A 13,298-nucleotide genomic window follows, 5' to 3' on the forward strand; every position below is an offset into this window, starting at 1 on the left:
GCTTGGAAACAAGCAGGAACCGTCCGGACAAGTTTAGCATTTCTCATTACAATTAGGCAGACTGTGCTTGGCTCAGTCTAGTAAGCCACATCTGTCTCCCTCTGTTCCAAGATCCCCCAGAAGCTTACCTTGGAACAGTGAACGGCAGAGGTGGTGGTTTTTGGTGCTCCCAGATCCCAGGGATATGTCTTTTCCTGTCAAGGACCACAAACAAGACCCAGCATCCCTGGCAGAGACAATGGCACTCTGCATGCAACTCACACTGGGAAGGCTGTCCCCCCCCCCCAGCTACAAGTAAAGTTTCTAGGCCTCGGAGCAAGGACCACAGTGATAGCAAGTGCTTTGTAAATGTTGGATTGGAATACTCACAAAGCCCCAGTTCTTTTTGGATGAGTCAAATGCATTTATTATTTAGACAGGGCTTCAAAAGCAAAGTGAGTGTATGAAGCTACACATCTGACCAGTGGCATAGCATGGGGGGCTAGGGAGGCCGTTGCCCCAGGTGCATTTTTTTGAGGGGGTGCAATCAGGAGTGACCCATTTCAGGTTGCAGGGCCAGATGCAAAACTGAATGGAGCAATTAACATGTTTTTGTTTTTTTTTACCTTTGTACAGCAGACCTGTTACTAAATACACCCCTCTCTATCCTCCAGTGAATATCCAATGAAGCACATGTTAGTATCATTTATTTTATTTGTTTGCTTGCTTTCCTTCTAATTTTATAACTTTCAGCATCATCACATTTTCATTATTATTTGTCGCTATTGTTTATTAAATTTATGTCCCACTCTTCCTCCCAAAATAGCCCAGGGGCAACAAACACACAAGTGGTGAAACATTTAAAAATAACTAAAAACAATTCTAATACAGGTGCAGACTGTATTATCAGAATTCAAGGACACACTGCAGCCAGGCAAAAATACTCAAGGTTCTGCAAAGCAGAAGCAGTAGGATACCTGGCTGGGGAGAGGCTGTGGCCTGGGAAGATCCCTCAGGGCCAGACAGAGGCTTGGAGGGCTGAACTTGGCTCCAAGGCCTGAGGTTTCCCATCCCTGTGCTAAAGACTGAAACTGGGACCTTTTGTATGCACAGCTTATGGGCTCTCCCCTGTTGGTGAGCTAATTTCTGGGGCAAATTTGTCCCACATGGCACTCCAGACAATACAAGGACAACAGCTTCAACTTTTACAGCAGCCAGATCAAGGGCAGGCTGCTAGGAGATGCCACAGCAGGTTTGCAGCAATGAATCCAAGGAATTGCCAAAGTCAAAGTGAGCTTTTGTGCTGAGTGCTTAAATATCTGTCAGATTTAGGGAGCAACCCATAATTCATCCTCTTGTGGCTGCGTTTCCTTTATGAAGCCGGTGACATGAGAGATAATCTTCCGTGACTCTGGTACACATCTCTTTCATGTTGAGGCATTTGTTGAGCTATTCTTTTCCGCTGTCTCCTCTTATCTGTGTCATTTTTATCCAATACTTTCCATTTTGTCATTAGGTGCCCTAATCGGAGTCTCTGCCTCTCTCTGGGAAACCTTGGCACAGAGAAGCTCTTTCTTTCTTTCTTTCTTTCTTTCTTTCTTTCTTTCTTTCTTTCTTTCTTTCTTTCTTTCTTTCCATTCCTAGCAATTCACTCACTGTCTCCTTCCTGCAAACCTCAGCATCATGAAACTGTTCTTCATCTTTGATACAAGCAGAGCTCCACTTCTGCGTACCTCAGAGGGTCTCGCAAAGATTAACAACAACAACAACAACAACAACAACAACAACAACATGCTCTCCATTTAAAGAGCATTCATTAAACGAGGCAAAGAATACTGAGAGGGAGGTCAGAGGCAGAGCTGAGGAGATTTCAGATGTCTCCCTGAGCAGTTAATAACACTGAATCTGCTGCTGCAGAGTGGACCACAAAGTGACCTGGAACTGGGCAGAAGGATGGTTGCTACAGGCCAGCCATACTGATGAACTGTGGAACAGTGCCAAGCAGCTGACTCTTCAGCACCTAGGGCAAAAGCCTCGTCAGCCAGCTTTGTGCATTTAAAATAAGAATCCATGCCAATGCTCAAAGCTCACAGCCCTTGTGAAATCTGAGGCCTGAGAGGTGTCATTAGGGATGAGGGGAGATATCTGATTCAGCTTGCATTTAAAGGCAGACCTGCCCAATTCAGCTTTTGCAGAGCGATACGCGAATCAAAACACAGTCATCCTTTGACATTTGCATTTATCCGAACCTTGCCATGCATGTCCCCAGCCTAGTAATATACACAAACATGCATCAGCTAGGAGGGTCAACTTAGTGAGGACAGAGGACAAAATTGTACGGCACAAGGGGGAACTGCTTTGTGAAAACCATGTGTATGTTAGGCCAAAATGCATAGGAAAATGTGCACTGAAATGCAGAAGAATTTCCAAAAATGGATGTAGAAATGTGGGGAACTGAATTTATGTTTTTATATGTGTTGGAAGCTGCCCAGAGTGGCTAGGGCAACCCAGCCAGATGGGTGGGGTATAAATAATAAAATGATTATAATTATTATTAAGATGGGAAATATGAGAAATAGCGAGAGCCCGAAATTGACAAATCCATCATTCCCCTTGCTTAAAGTGGGGACTCGACCCCTGTACAACACCAAGCTTCAGCCAGTGAGGAGGCGGGTGACAGAAAGAAGAAGAAGAAGAAGAAGAAGAAGAAGAAGAAGAAGAGGAGGAGTTTGGATTTGATATCCCGCTTTATCACTACCCGAAGGAGTCTCAAAGCGGCTAACAAGGTCACCCAGCAGCTACATGTGGAGGAGCGGGGAAGCGAACCCGGTTCCTCAGATTACGATACTACCGCTCTTAAGTACTACATCACACTGGCTCCCACTGGCCAGAACATTCATGGTACATGATGATTTAGGTAAGAATTTACTGGACATGCTCTGATAAGAATGCAAGCAGTATGACTGCCCCATAACATCTGCAGGTGCAAGCAGTACACAGGATGGTGTATAACTGCCCCAATACCATGAGCGCAGGCCATGAGGAATGCGTAATAAAAAGGACATGGGTGGGGGGAGACATAAGCCTCAGAAACTGCTGGTAAGTGGCAGCTCCTTAAGCGAGTCAAATGGGGAACAGTCATGATCTAGGGAAGATAGATAGAGACACGAACCCGGTTCACCAGATTACGAGTCTACCGCTCTTAACCACTACACCACACTGGCGTACAGATAGACTAGCCAGGAAGCTTCTTACCAACTATAACCTAGATTTTGCCCCCTATAAAAGCTTCCATGTCAAACTTTCTGACTTGCCTAGCCAACACGACTCTTCTCTGCTATTGTTCCCAATGACAAATCATTTCTCTTTCTGTTTTTACCTGGCCCACCCCTTCCTTTTAGCATGAAGTGAGGAACCTCTGCCCCTTCAGATGTTGCTGGACTACAACTCCCTTTGTTGCTGACCATTGGCCATGCAAGTTGGGACATCTCAAGGGCCATAGATTAGCAGGAGCTACGTCTAACAACACACAGCCAGCTATTTTTGAAGCTGTTAGAACAGGAAAGGAAATTAGACCTAAGTGTGGTGTTGAGACTCAAGATCTAGACACTTGCTTACTAAGAACCAGGCCTAGTCCTAGTCAGGTTGCTTTTAGACATAGTAACATAAGAAGCTGCCTTATATCACGTCAGACTGTTTCTCCCTACACTAGGGTGCTCTATTCTGATAGGCACTGGCTCTCCAGGACCTCAGACAGAGAATCATTCCCATCACCTGCTGACTTGGTCCTTTCAGCTGGAGCCAGTGTGGTTAGAGTGTCAGACTAGGACCTGGGAGACCAGGGTGCAAATTCCCAGCTAGCCATGAAGCTCAGTGAGTGACCTTGAGCCAGTCACTGCCTCTCAATCTAAAATATCCCACAGGGTTGTTGTGAGATTAATTGAGGAGGAGCAGAACCAGGTACAACACCTTGAGGTCCTTGGAGAGAAAGGTGGGGTGTGAATGCAAGAAACAGATAATAAACTGGGAGAAAAATGTGTGCTCTATCCCTGAGCTATGATAGCCTCCCCAAATTTACTTTAAGAAGAAAGTACCCCCTTAAAAACAACAACAACCCAGAAATATCCCTGTTAAACATCAGTGGAGCTACTGGAGATGGAACAAAAGGACAGTTTTCATGAACAACGACAGAGATTAAAACAAGCTCAGCTCACAGCACAAGGTGAAGTTTCTCCAGCCGGTGACAGCAATCCCCTGGGTCTGGCAGGTGCTGGCGTAGTTCTGCAGCCAGCTGCAAGCGGTTTGCACTGCGCCACCATCGATGCAGGTGTCAAACAGGCAGTTCTTGTAGAAGAAGGCGGGGTTGACTTTGCTGTGGCATCTGGAGAAGACGCCGCTCTTGCTGGGGATCAAGCTGCACAGCTGCTGGGGCTTCCAGAAGCCTTCCACCTTACGGCAGGCAGGGCACCTGTCACCACAGCCAACCTGGCAAAAGGGGTCCCTCTTGGCCCAACTGTGGCCAAACTCATTGATGCTAGAGACGGCAAAGCCACCGGACGTCTGGAGGTCATCGTCAGGGTTGCTGTTGTATCGCCCACAGAGGCCGTACGTGTTGTTCTGAAGGCTCCGTGGGACGGTGACGGAGAGGAACGTTTTCCAGTCATAGACGACCTTCAACCCAAAGTCGGTCTCCACGACAATGTGGAAACCAAAGGCAAAGATGTTCACTTTCCCTTGTCCAAGCTTCAAGGGTAGGTAAAGGCGCTCATTGTTGATCTGCAAAGAGATGCAGTGAAGTTAGCTGGAGACTAAGACAACTGGCGTCACACCATTCTCATTCTGCATTTGTAAGCAAATAACCATTTAGTGTGGCAGCACCCACACTTTGGAACTCCCTGCCTATAGACATGAGGCAAGCGCCTTCCTTTCCCTTCCCTTTTTGGCACCCACTAAAAACATTTTTGCTTAGGCTAGCCTCTCTAGATGCATAGAATGTTGACTTGTTTTAATCCAATGTTTAGCTTATCATTGATTTTAATCTCTTTTTTGAACATTCTAACTTGTTGTTTTTAAACTGTTTTCTTGTTTTTGTTTACTGGTAATTTTATTACCTAATACATTTTGTAAACCACTTTAAGATTTTACTACAGTCAAGTGGTATATAAATCTTGCAAAATAAGTAAATAACTAGCTTTGGGAGGTGGGTTTCAAAGAAAGATGGCCTGACGCAGAAAACCCGGTCTTCACTCAAGTTGTGGAAATTGTTGTGTAGCTTTGGGCCAGTCACTATTTCTCTGTCCAACTTGCTCACAGGGTTGTCATCAAGTTAAAACTCTGCTCTGAGCTCATTGGAAGAAAGAGAATAGAACACTAGAGCCATGAAAAATTGAGTGAAAAGGGGCACATCTATCTAGCAGTTGAGAAGCACCACACACTAGTTTATAACTGAAACACACAGGCCACAATACAGCTCAAAGTTGGGTTCACTGAAACCCATTGAAATCAAGGTGGAGTGTGCCTACAGGTTCATAATAAACCCTCCAGGTCATCTGACAAATGGGGCGATTATGGTGCACCAATATTTACAGTCTGCAACTGTAACAGTACATGTGCCAAATATTTGGTCTGAGTAACCTCCACCCACTTTTGACTCACAAAAACCCAACAGATCATGTGTTCATGTACAGATGAAGAGGGAGCTATGGGCAGCAGCCATCTCATGTGAGATGGTTCTGACCTCTTCTCAGCAAGAATCCACAAGGACTGGCAGTCGGGGTTTCAGGACCTTGGCTAGCTCCAGGTACACAACTTTCTCCAGTGAAAGTTGGGCCTTGATTGAGGCCTTATAAGAGCCTCCCTCTAGTTCACCCCTTCCAAAGCTTCACCCACCCTGCCTGAGGAGTGTGACCCCTTAAAGGGACAAGCCTTTGACCGGAGGGTGGGGGCTGCTTCTTCCTTCTGTGGCTTCTTGCCTAATCCACTCTCTCATCCTTTGGGCAGCCTTGGCTCCTTGGGGGAACCAGGCATAGGAGAAACTGTCTGGTAGTTACCAGTTTAGCTTTGCAGGTTTGTGGCCATCAGCCTCAGATTTGGTATCTGGAACCTGGTTGTGTTCCTAAGCCAGCAGAATAGCAGCTCCAGACTGGTTATCGTTGGGCTAAAACCTGGGACACCAAGGTTCAAATCTTCACTCGGCCCTAAAATTCTCTGGGTAACCTTGGGCCAGTCACTGCTCCTTAGCCTAGCCTACCTCACAGGATTGTTGTGGGGATTAAATGTGAAGGAAGCAAACCATGTACACCACATTGAGTTCCTTGGAGGAAAAGGTGGGATATAAATTCAACCAATCAATTAGCCTTATCTATCATCTGAGGCCAAGGCCATGATAGGGACTTGTCTCTATGGAGACATTGTAATGTCCCATTACTGAGCAGTGCCAGCCCTACTGGTAGGCAAGCTGAATCAGTCCGTCTTAGGTAGCAAATTCTGGATGCCGTTAGGGAGAAGAACGTTGCCAAATATTTATCTTACTGTTGTCTTTTTACCATCACGCAGAGCAACATTTATATTTCCTGCCTCAGGCATGAAACAACTGTTTCCAGCTGACTCTGTGATTGAGAGTCACTGAATAGCCAACTTCATCCTGACCACGATGCTAAAAGAGGTTGAATTCAGATTTTCATTTCAGTCCTTTGGGATTCCTGTTTAACACTTCTGTGGATTCTCTGCTATTTAAAAGAGAACAAGCCAACAACATTCTGCTCCCGGGAAGACTGAGCCCAGACATGTAAAAACAGTGACAGAAGAGTTTCATCCATGACAGTGTTTTCCTCCTTCAACTGTGCAAGAAAAAAATAATACATGAAGCTACCCTTGACAACCCAATATGCAAAGGAAACAATATTTAACAGTGCATTTAAGCCCTATTGGTTTCCACAACACTTAAACATATCTAGCTCCTTCTGGTTTGCAGTCACTGCAAAGTTATATCCTGGAAATAAAGGCTATCAATGACTACTAGGCATGATGACAAGGTTGTCTCGCCACTGTTGGAGGCAGTATGCCTCTGAATGCCAATTGATGGGATCAAGGGATAGATTTACTATGAAAATGACAAAATTTAAGCTTCAGGGACACTAATCCCAGAGGGGCTCCAGAAGTGACTTTAATCTGCATTGCTTAAAAAATTGGGTCTGGTAAACCCAGTTTCATCATTCTGTGATGCATCATGCATGTATATAACATTTCTCTAATTTTCATCCCCCAAACTATAAGGCATAGGAAATTTTGATTCACTTTATTTACTTTGACATGGGATATAATCCAGAATAACAATTTTAATCAAAATATGAGTTGTTCGTGTGTGTGTGTGTGTGTGCTGATTGTTGTGGAACAACCGCATTGAAGAAGATAGCAGTGGCTACCCAGACCTCGCTGCTGGTTATGAAGGGGCCCCCATAACAGCTCAAGCTTCAGGGTCCCATAAATGTAGGTTTGCTAGTGCTGGGATCAGACCAATGGCTCACCCAGTCCAGCATCCTGTTTGCACAGTGGCCAACCAGATGCCTGTGGAAAACCTGCAAGCAGGACCGAAGCACAAGAGCACCCTACCATATTGTGGTTTGAAGCAAGCATTACTGCTCCTCAGAGACAGGAGGACAGGAGTTGACAGTTATCTTTCAGGAGTTGCTAGGCCAGCCTTTCTCAACTTGTGGGTCCCCAGTTGTTGTTGAACTACAACTCCCATCACCCTTGGCTAGCAAGGCCAGAGCTCAGGGATGGTGGGAGTTGTAGTCCAACAACATCTGGGGACCCACAGGTTGAGAACCGCTGTGCTAGAGGATGCCAGTCTGTCAAAGGCAGTCCTGTCTTTTGCTCCTCAGAAAAATTAGCCATGAATTTACATCTCCATCCACCTATTCTCTTCCCACTCCCTTGCCCAACGTCCTCAACCCCTTGAAGCATTTGTCATCTCCCCATCGTAAATGGAGAGCTGCTTGGCTCTCAGGTACAATGTGACCCCAGTTCAATATCTAATGGAAGTGAAAACCCAAAGGTTTCACTGACAGTGGCTGAATTTGTATCAGTAGCAGTGAGAACAAGAGAAAAACTCGCCACCTAAAACTGGAAGGGCCCTCTTCAGGGGCCAACCTGAGATTGTTGTGGTTTCTATGTTCTACTTTTCCATCTGTTTTGTTCTGACATTTGTATGTATTGCATGCTTTCTCAATTCTGGTCGACAGACTGTAATAAATCGATTCAGTGTCGCTGTGTTAACTCACCAGCACGGTGTGCTTGTAAGCCCGGTGGATGATGATGTTGTAACTGAAGACCTCCACTTCCACCTGCTTCACCCACAAGGCCAGGGAAGGGTCCCGATCCTCATTCTTGGCAGTGACCGTAAACTCGGGGAAGGTTTCCAACCTCTCTGACCTCTGCCGGGAGATGGTGGTGCAGAGGACCAGGGGGCAGCTGCTCTGAAAATCGAAAGCAAACCCATCAAAGGTCAAGTAATGGCCGTAGCCGGAGACAATGCAGGAGGCGTCGGTGCGAGCCTGGCAGTAATAAAGGCCGCTCTCCTCCATGCAGTACTCATCCTCTTTGCAGGGAATGTTCTCGCAGTGCACGCTGTTGTCGGAGCCATTGCAGTAGCAGAAATACTGGCAGTCAATGTCCATCCAGAAGGACTGGTTGGTGGAGAGCTGGTGGCCTTCAAAGCTGCAGCCGCACTCAGTCCTGGGAATGCAGTGGGTGCCTCGGAGGGCAAAGCCATCATCACATTGACAGCCCTCCGTGCAGGTGTCCAGGCAGATGGGACCCATCCCTAGGCTTTCGCAGGACTCAGAACAGGTCATGCACTCCTCAAAGTGGCTGTTCTCCGGGCAGGTGAGAGCTGGAGCAAAACAAAAAAGGGGGGAAGCACAAGTTCAGCTGGCAGCCAGCCACTTTCTCTCGAAGTCCTGCCATGCTGTGCCTCAACATTTGACAGATAAACTTTATTTGTATTAGCCAACGGCCGTAGCAACATAAAACAAGCAATATATACAATTAAAAAACAACAACAATGGATAAAAAGGACCATCAAATGACCAAGACCATCGTTCAAATAGTGGCTCTTAATGTGAGGGTGATCTGGCTGCGACATCTGCCTCGACATTGTAGCATGGCTCAGGGTAGAAAAGCAATGAAAAACTCAGGAGATAGGAGTTAGTTCCGATCCTGAATTACCTTCCTGGCTTCCACACCTAAGGGCTTACCCACTCTTACCTTTTGCCCCTCTCTTTCAGTCACAGGTCCATGCTTAAAAGTTCCTTGTCTGAGCATTTCTGTTTTTGTCCCGGAGCTTTTCCTGTGAAAACCCACCACTCAGTGCACAATCGGAGCAAACATCAATTCAGGTTTGTTTGTTTGCTCCAATTGAACTTTAAAGAGCAGGTTTTTGCAAGGAAAGCTCTGGGGAAAAAATTAAATGAAGATAGATGTTCAGACACAGAGCCTGGAAAGAGCAGAAGAAAGGTAAGTTTGGATAAACCCTTAGTCTAGTCCAGGTCTAGACAGGACTGTGTGTTTTGCACCTATCTGCAATGAAATCCTGTACTGAGCATAGGTGTCAATGTCTTTAGAATCCCAAATTGCTGTTTAAATTGGGAGGAAAGCTACATTCTAGTCCTTACGCTTTTGAACAGAAGCCTGGAAATGCATGCAGGCAAGTTTAATTCCCGAAAAACATAAACAAAAAGTCAGCACAGGCTTAAAAATTCAACAAGCCGAGCACACTCCGGTCTGCCACTGTCAAAGATATCAGGGTGAGGTTTAAGACCATTCTGCTTCTCTGGGAGCTCATAATCACAGGCTCCAGACCAGAGCTATTCATCCCTCTCTCCTTTTTTGAGCAGAAGGATATGGGCTGTCAGGTCTAACTAATGCCAATCACTCTGGGCTCAGTCTTGCCAGCCCCTCCTCTATACAGTCCTAGTGATCACGGTTGATCAATTGTTTGCTAAAGTCCTTTGTAGTATAAATGCCCTGGATGTGTCATGTGCATTCCCATTTTCAAACTAAGCAAGAAAGGTGCATGCACAAACCTCTCTCCATGGCAATCTGGATGGCCATCTGTCAGGCGTTCTTTAGGTGTGATTCCTGCATTGTGGGGAGTCCCTTCCAACTCTACAATTCTATGGTTCCATGAACAGTTTCCCCCATGGCTGGGTGGGGTTGGGGGTTATAACCAGGATCATACAATGAAACTGATTCAGGACAGGCAAAAGGAAACGCTAGTTTAAAACAAGACATATTTAACCTTTGGAACTCACTGCCCCATGATGGGGTGGCCACCAGTTTAGAAGGCTTTAAAAGGGAGCTAGATTTCTCCTCCATTCATTTACCCATCAGTGGTTATTAGATTAAACAGGGACTGCCATGTTCAGAGCCAGTATACCTCTAAGAGGTCTGATTCTCTTCCCTTTATTTCTTCCTGCTTTGTGTGTGTCAGGAGGAAGGGTCCTTGATCCTCTGCACTAGATTGGTAGCTACGAATTGCTCTTGAACTTGATGCTGTAATGTTCAGCAATTGAGAAACACGAGGGAAGTTGGGATAGCCTAGGATGCTTTCAGCTAAATCCTCCGGAGGGAGTTTTATTAGGGAAGAGACAATGCAAAGCCTTGCAATATTACTGCATGGTTTTATTCTTATTCAAGCTGCTTTATTAGTTTCTTTGTCAATTATTGTCATTCAAATTGTCATTGTGTTGCCTTGCCTTGTTTAGTATCCTTTCAGCATTGTAGTACATTACACAGCCTTGGGCTAGATGGAGTTTCCTTCCTGTTTACCCTGTTATTTCTTCCTCTCTTTTTCCTGCATATCAATATTCTGTTAAATGCCCTCTCCCCTTCTGAGGTTTTCAGCAGCTGGTGTTCAGAAGCATTACTCCTTCTGACCGTGGAGGCAGAGCATGGTATCATGACTAGTAGTCATTGATAGCCTTCTCCTCCATGAAGTTGTCCAATCCCCTTTTAAAGTCATCCAAGTTCATGGTCATCACTGCCTCTTCTGCGAATGCGTTCCATAGTTTAACTATCAGGAACCTGTGGCCCTTCTTACTGGTTCAGCTTTATCCACTTGGGTGCTGAATATCAGCAGACCCACAAATGTTGGGAATGAACTACATCTGTTGCCTTTAAGCCCTGCTTTAGGGTTTCCTGGAGGCATCTGATTGGCCACCATGAGAAGGAGAGGGCTGGACTAGATGGAGACCTGGTCTGATCCAGGAGGACTCTTCTTATGTAGGTGATTTCTAGAGAGGAAACTAGGTTTCTGAAACCCCCTTTTACATACTATGATTAAAAGGGTCCTTAGTCCTGTCCATTCACTTCAGTGAGTCTACTCTGAGCAGGACTAGCATTGGTTAGAACTCTGTGCTTCAGTAAAGGGCCGCTCAGTGGCCTAGTTTTGTACAAAATGCTAACTGGTTTTTTGTTTAGCCAAAGTGTGGTCTGAGTGTCCAAACCCAGCTCTGGCAACAAACCATGATCCTGGCAACAAATCACAATGCAAAGCAGTTCCCGAACTGTGACTTCTTTTAACTCTGGTTTCAAGTTCATAAGATGATTTGTGGGCTGTTGTTGTTGTTTTTAAAAAAGCTTAGTTAAAACAAACCATAATTTAGCCTTATGTATGACTGCACCCTTAAAATATTCACAGACTTCCGAGTTTGTGTGAAAGCTCATCGCCTGCCAAATCTCAAATTCCACGTCCTTCCATTTGCATCAACTCGCCTAAGCCTTCTTGAGCTTCCGCAGTGTGAACTTCCTACATCTGCCTTTAGATTATGATAATAATACCACTGTCAGCAAGAATATTACCATAGCTAAACAACTCCCCCCCCCAACCGTCTCGCTCATTCAAATTAGCCTCTGTTGTTACAGCTTAAGTCGGGATCCCTACTGCAATTCAAGAACATGGCGCAATAAAACTCCTGATGTCTCCTAGAACGCATTCTATGAAAATTACTTAATTAAGAAAGTGCATCTAGAGGCAAAAAGCAACTGGAAAGAGAGAGAGAGAGAGAGAAAACACCCCAGGCTCAAAGGTAATGCTTTTGCAACACTGTTTTAATCTATATTTTACATAGATGAGTGAAATGCATTATGATGGGTGGGATTTGGGGGTGTATTTTGCAGGTATGTGTGTGACATACCTGAATCCTGTTATGGGTCCCAGGTTCTCATGTCTGGGAGGTGGAGAGGCAGCCTTCCTTGGGTGGGGTTGCACTCCCCTGAAAGGAGCAGGTTTGCACTGTGGGGCTGCTCCTGGATTCAACACTATGGCTGGAGGCTCAAGAGGCCTCAGTGGCTAGAAGGGCCTTTTTTAAAAAAAAAAAAAAAAAAAAAAGCTCCAGCTGGTTCTCCAGCTACGACCCATTTTTGTTAGAGATCGCTATACTCCACGCACTGGAACCTTCAAAGTTGGATTATTATGATGTGCTCTACGTGGAGCTATCCCTGAAGACGACTGGGGAATTTCAGTTATTTCAAAATGCAGCAGCCAGATTCCTGGCTGGGTTTCCACCTACATCTCATATAAACCCTATTTTAAAACTGGTTGTCAGTTCATTTCTGGGCCAATTCAAGGTACCCACATTTGTTGTTTAAAGTCCTAAATGACTCAGGCCCCAAATATCTGAAAAACCACCCTCCTTTTCTACAGACTCTCTTGGGTGCTGAAACTGGCAGAGGGAGCCTTCCTGGTTACTTTCAGAAGCTCAGGTGACTGTGGCCCAGGAGAGGGTCTTCTCTGTGGTGGCCCCTAAGCTGCAGAAATCTCTCCCCAGAAAGGTCTGCCTGGCACCTTCATTATACAGCTTCTGGAGAATGCTGCCCCTGGTTTTTGACACTTGAGGTGTATGATTTGAGGACCCGTCTTATTTTTTATTATTGTAAGTTGTTTTAAATTGTTTTTAATATTGTGCTTTAATGTTGCAACCTGCCCTGGGGGCCTTAGGGTGAAGGACGGGAAATAAATAAATACAATACAGTGGTACCTCGGGTTAAGAACTTAATTCGTTCTGGAGGTCCGTTCTTAACCTGAAACTGTTCTTAACCTGAGGTACCACTTTAGCTAATGGGGCCTCCCGCTGCTGCTGTGCTGCCGCTGCACGATTTCTGTTCTCATCCTGAAGCAAAGTTCTTAACCTGAGGTACTATTTCTGGGTTAGCAGAGTCTGTAACCTGAAGCGTCTGTAACCCCAGGTACCACTGTACAACACACTGAGCCTTTGCGGATAAAAGGTACACATTGAATGGCAGGACTCAAAGGACCG

General features: G+C 45.5%; 1 protein-coding gene across 1 annotated transcript in view; it reads right to left on the bottom strand.

Annotated features, from left to right (window-relative positions):
- Positions 1 to 13,298, bottom strand: part of TECTA (tectorin alpha) — a 96,701-nt gene that overhangs the window by 29,468 nt on the left and 53,935 nt on the right. The window contains exons 10-11 of the mRNA XM_080983355.1: positions 8,262 to 8,872; positions 4,194 to 4,755 (exon numbers count right to left, since the gene is read on the bottom strand). Of these exons, the coding sequence (XP_080839481.1) occupies positions 4,194 to 4,755; positions 8,262 to 8,872 (1,173 nt within the window). The remainder of the gene's footprint in view (positions 1 to 4,193; positions 4,756 to 8,261; positions 8,873 to 13,298) is intronic.

Source organism: Podarcis pityusensis (assembly GCF_964106645.2).
Source record: "Podarcis pityusensis genome assembly, chromosome: 15".
Lineage (NCBI taxonomy): Eukaryota > Metazoa > Chordata > Lepidosauria > Squamata > Lacertidae > Podarcis > Podarcis pityusensis.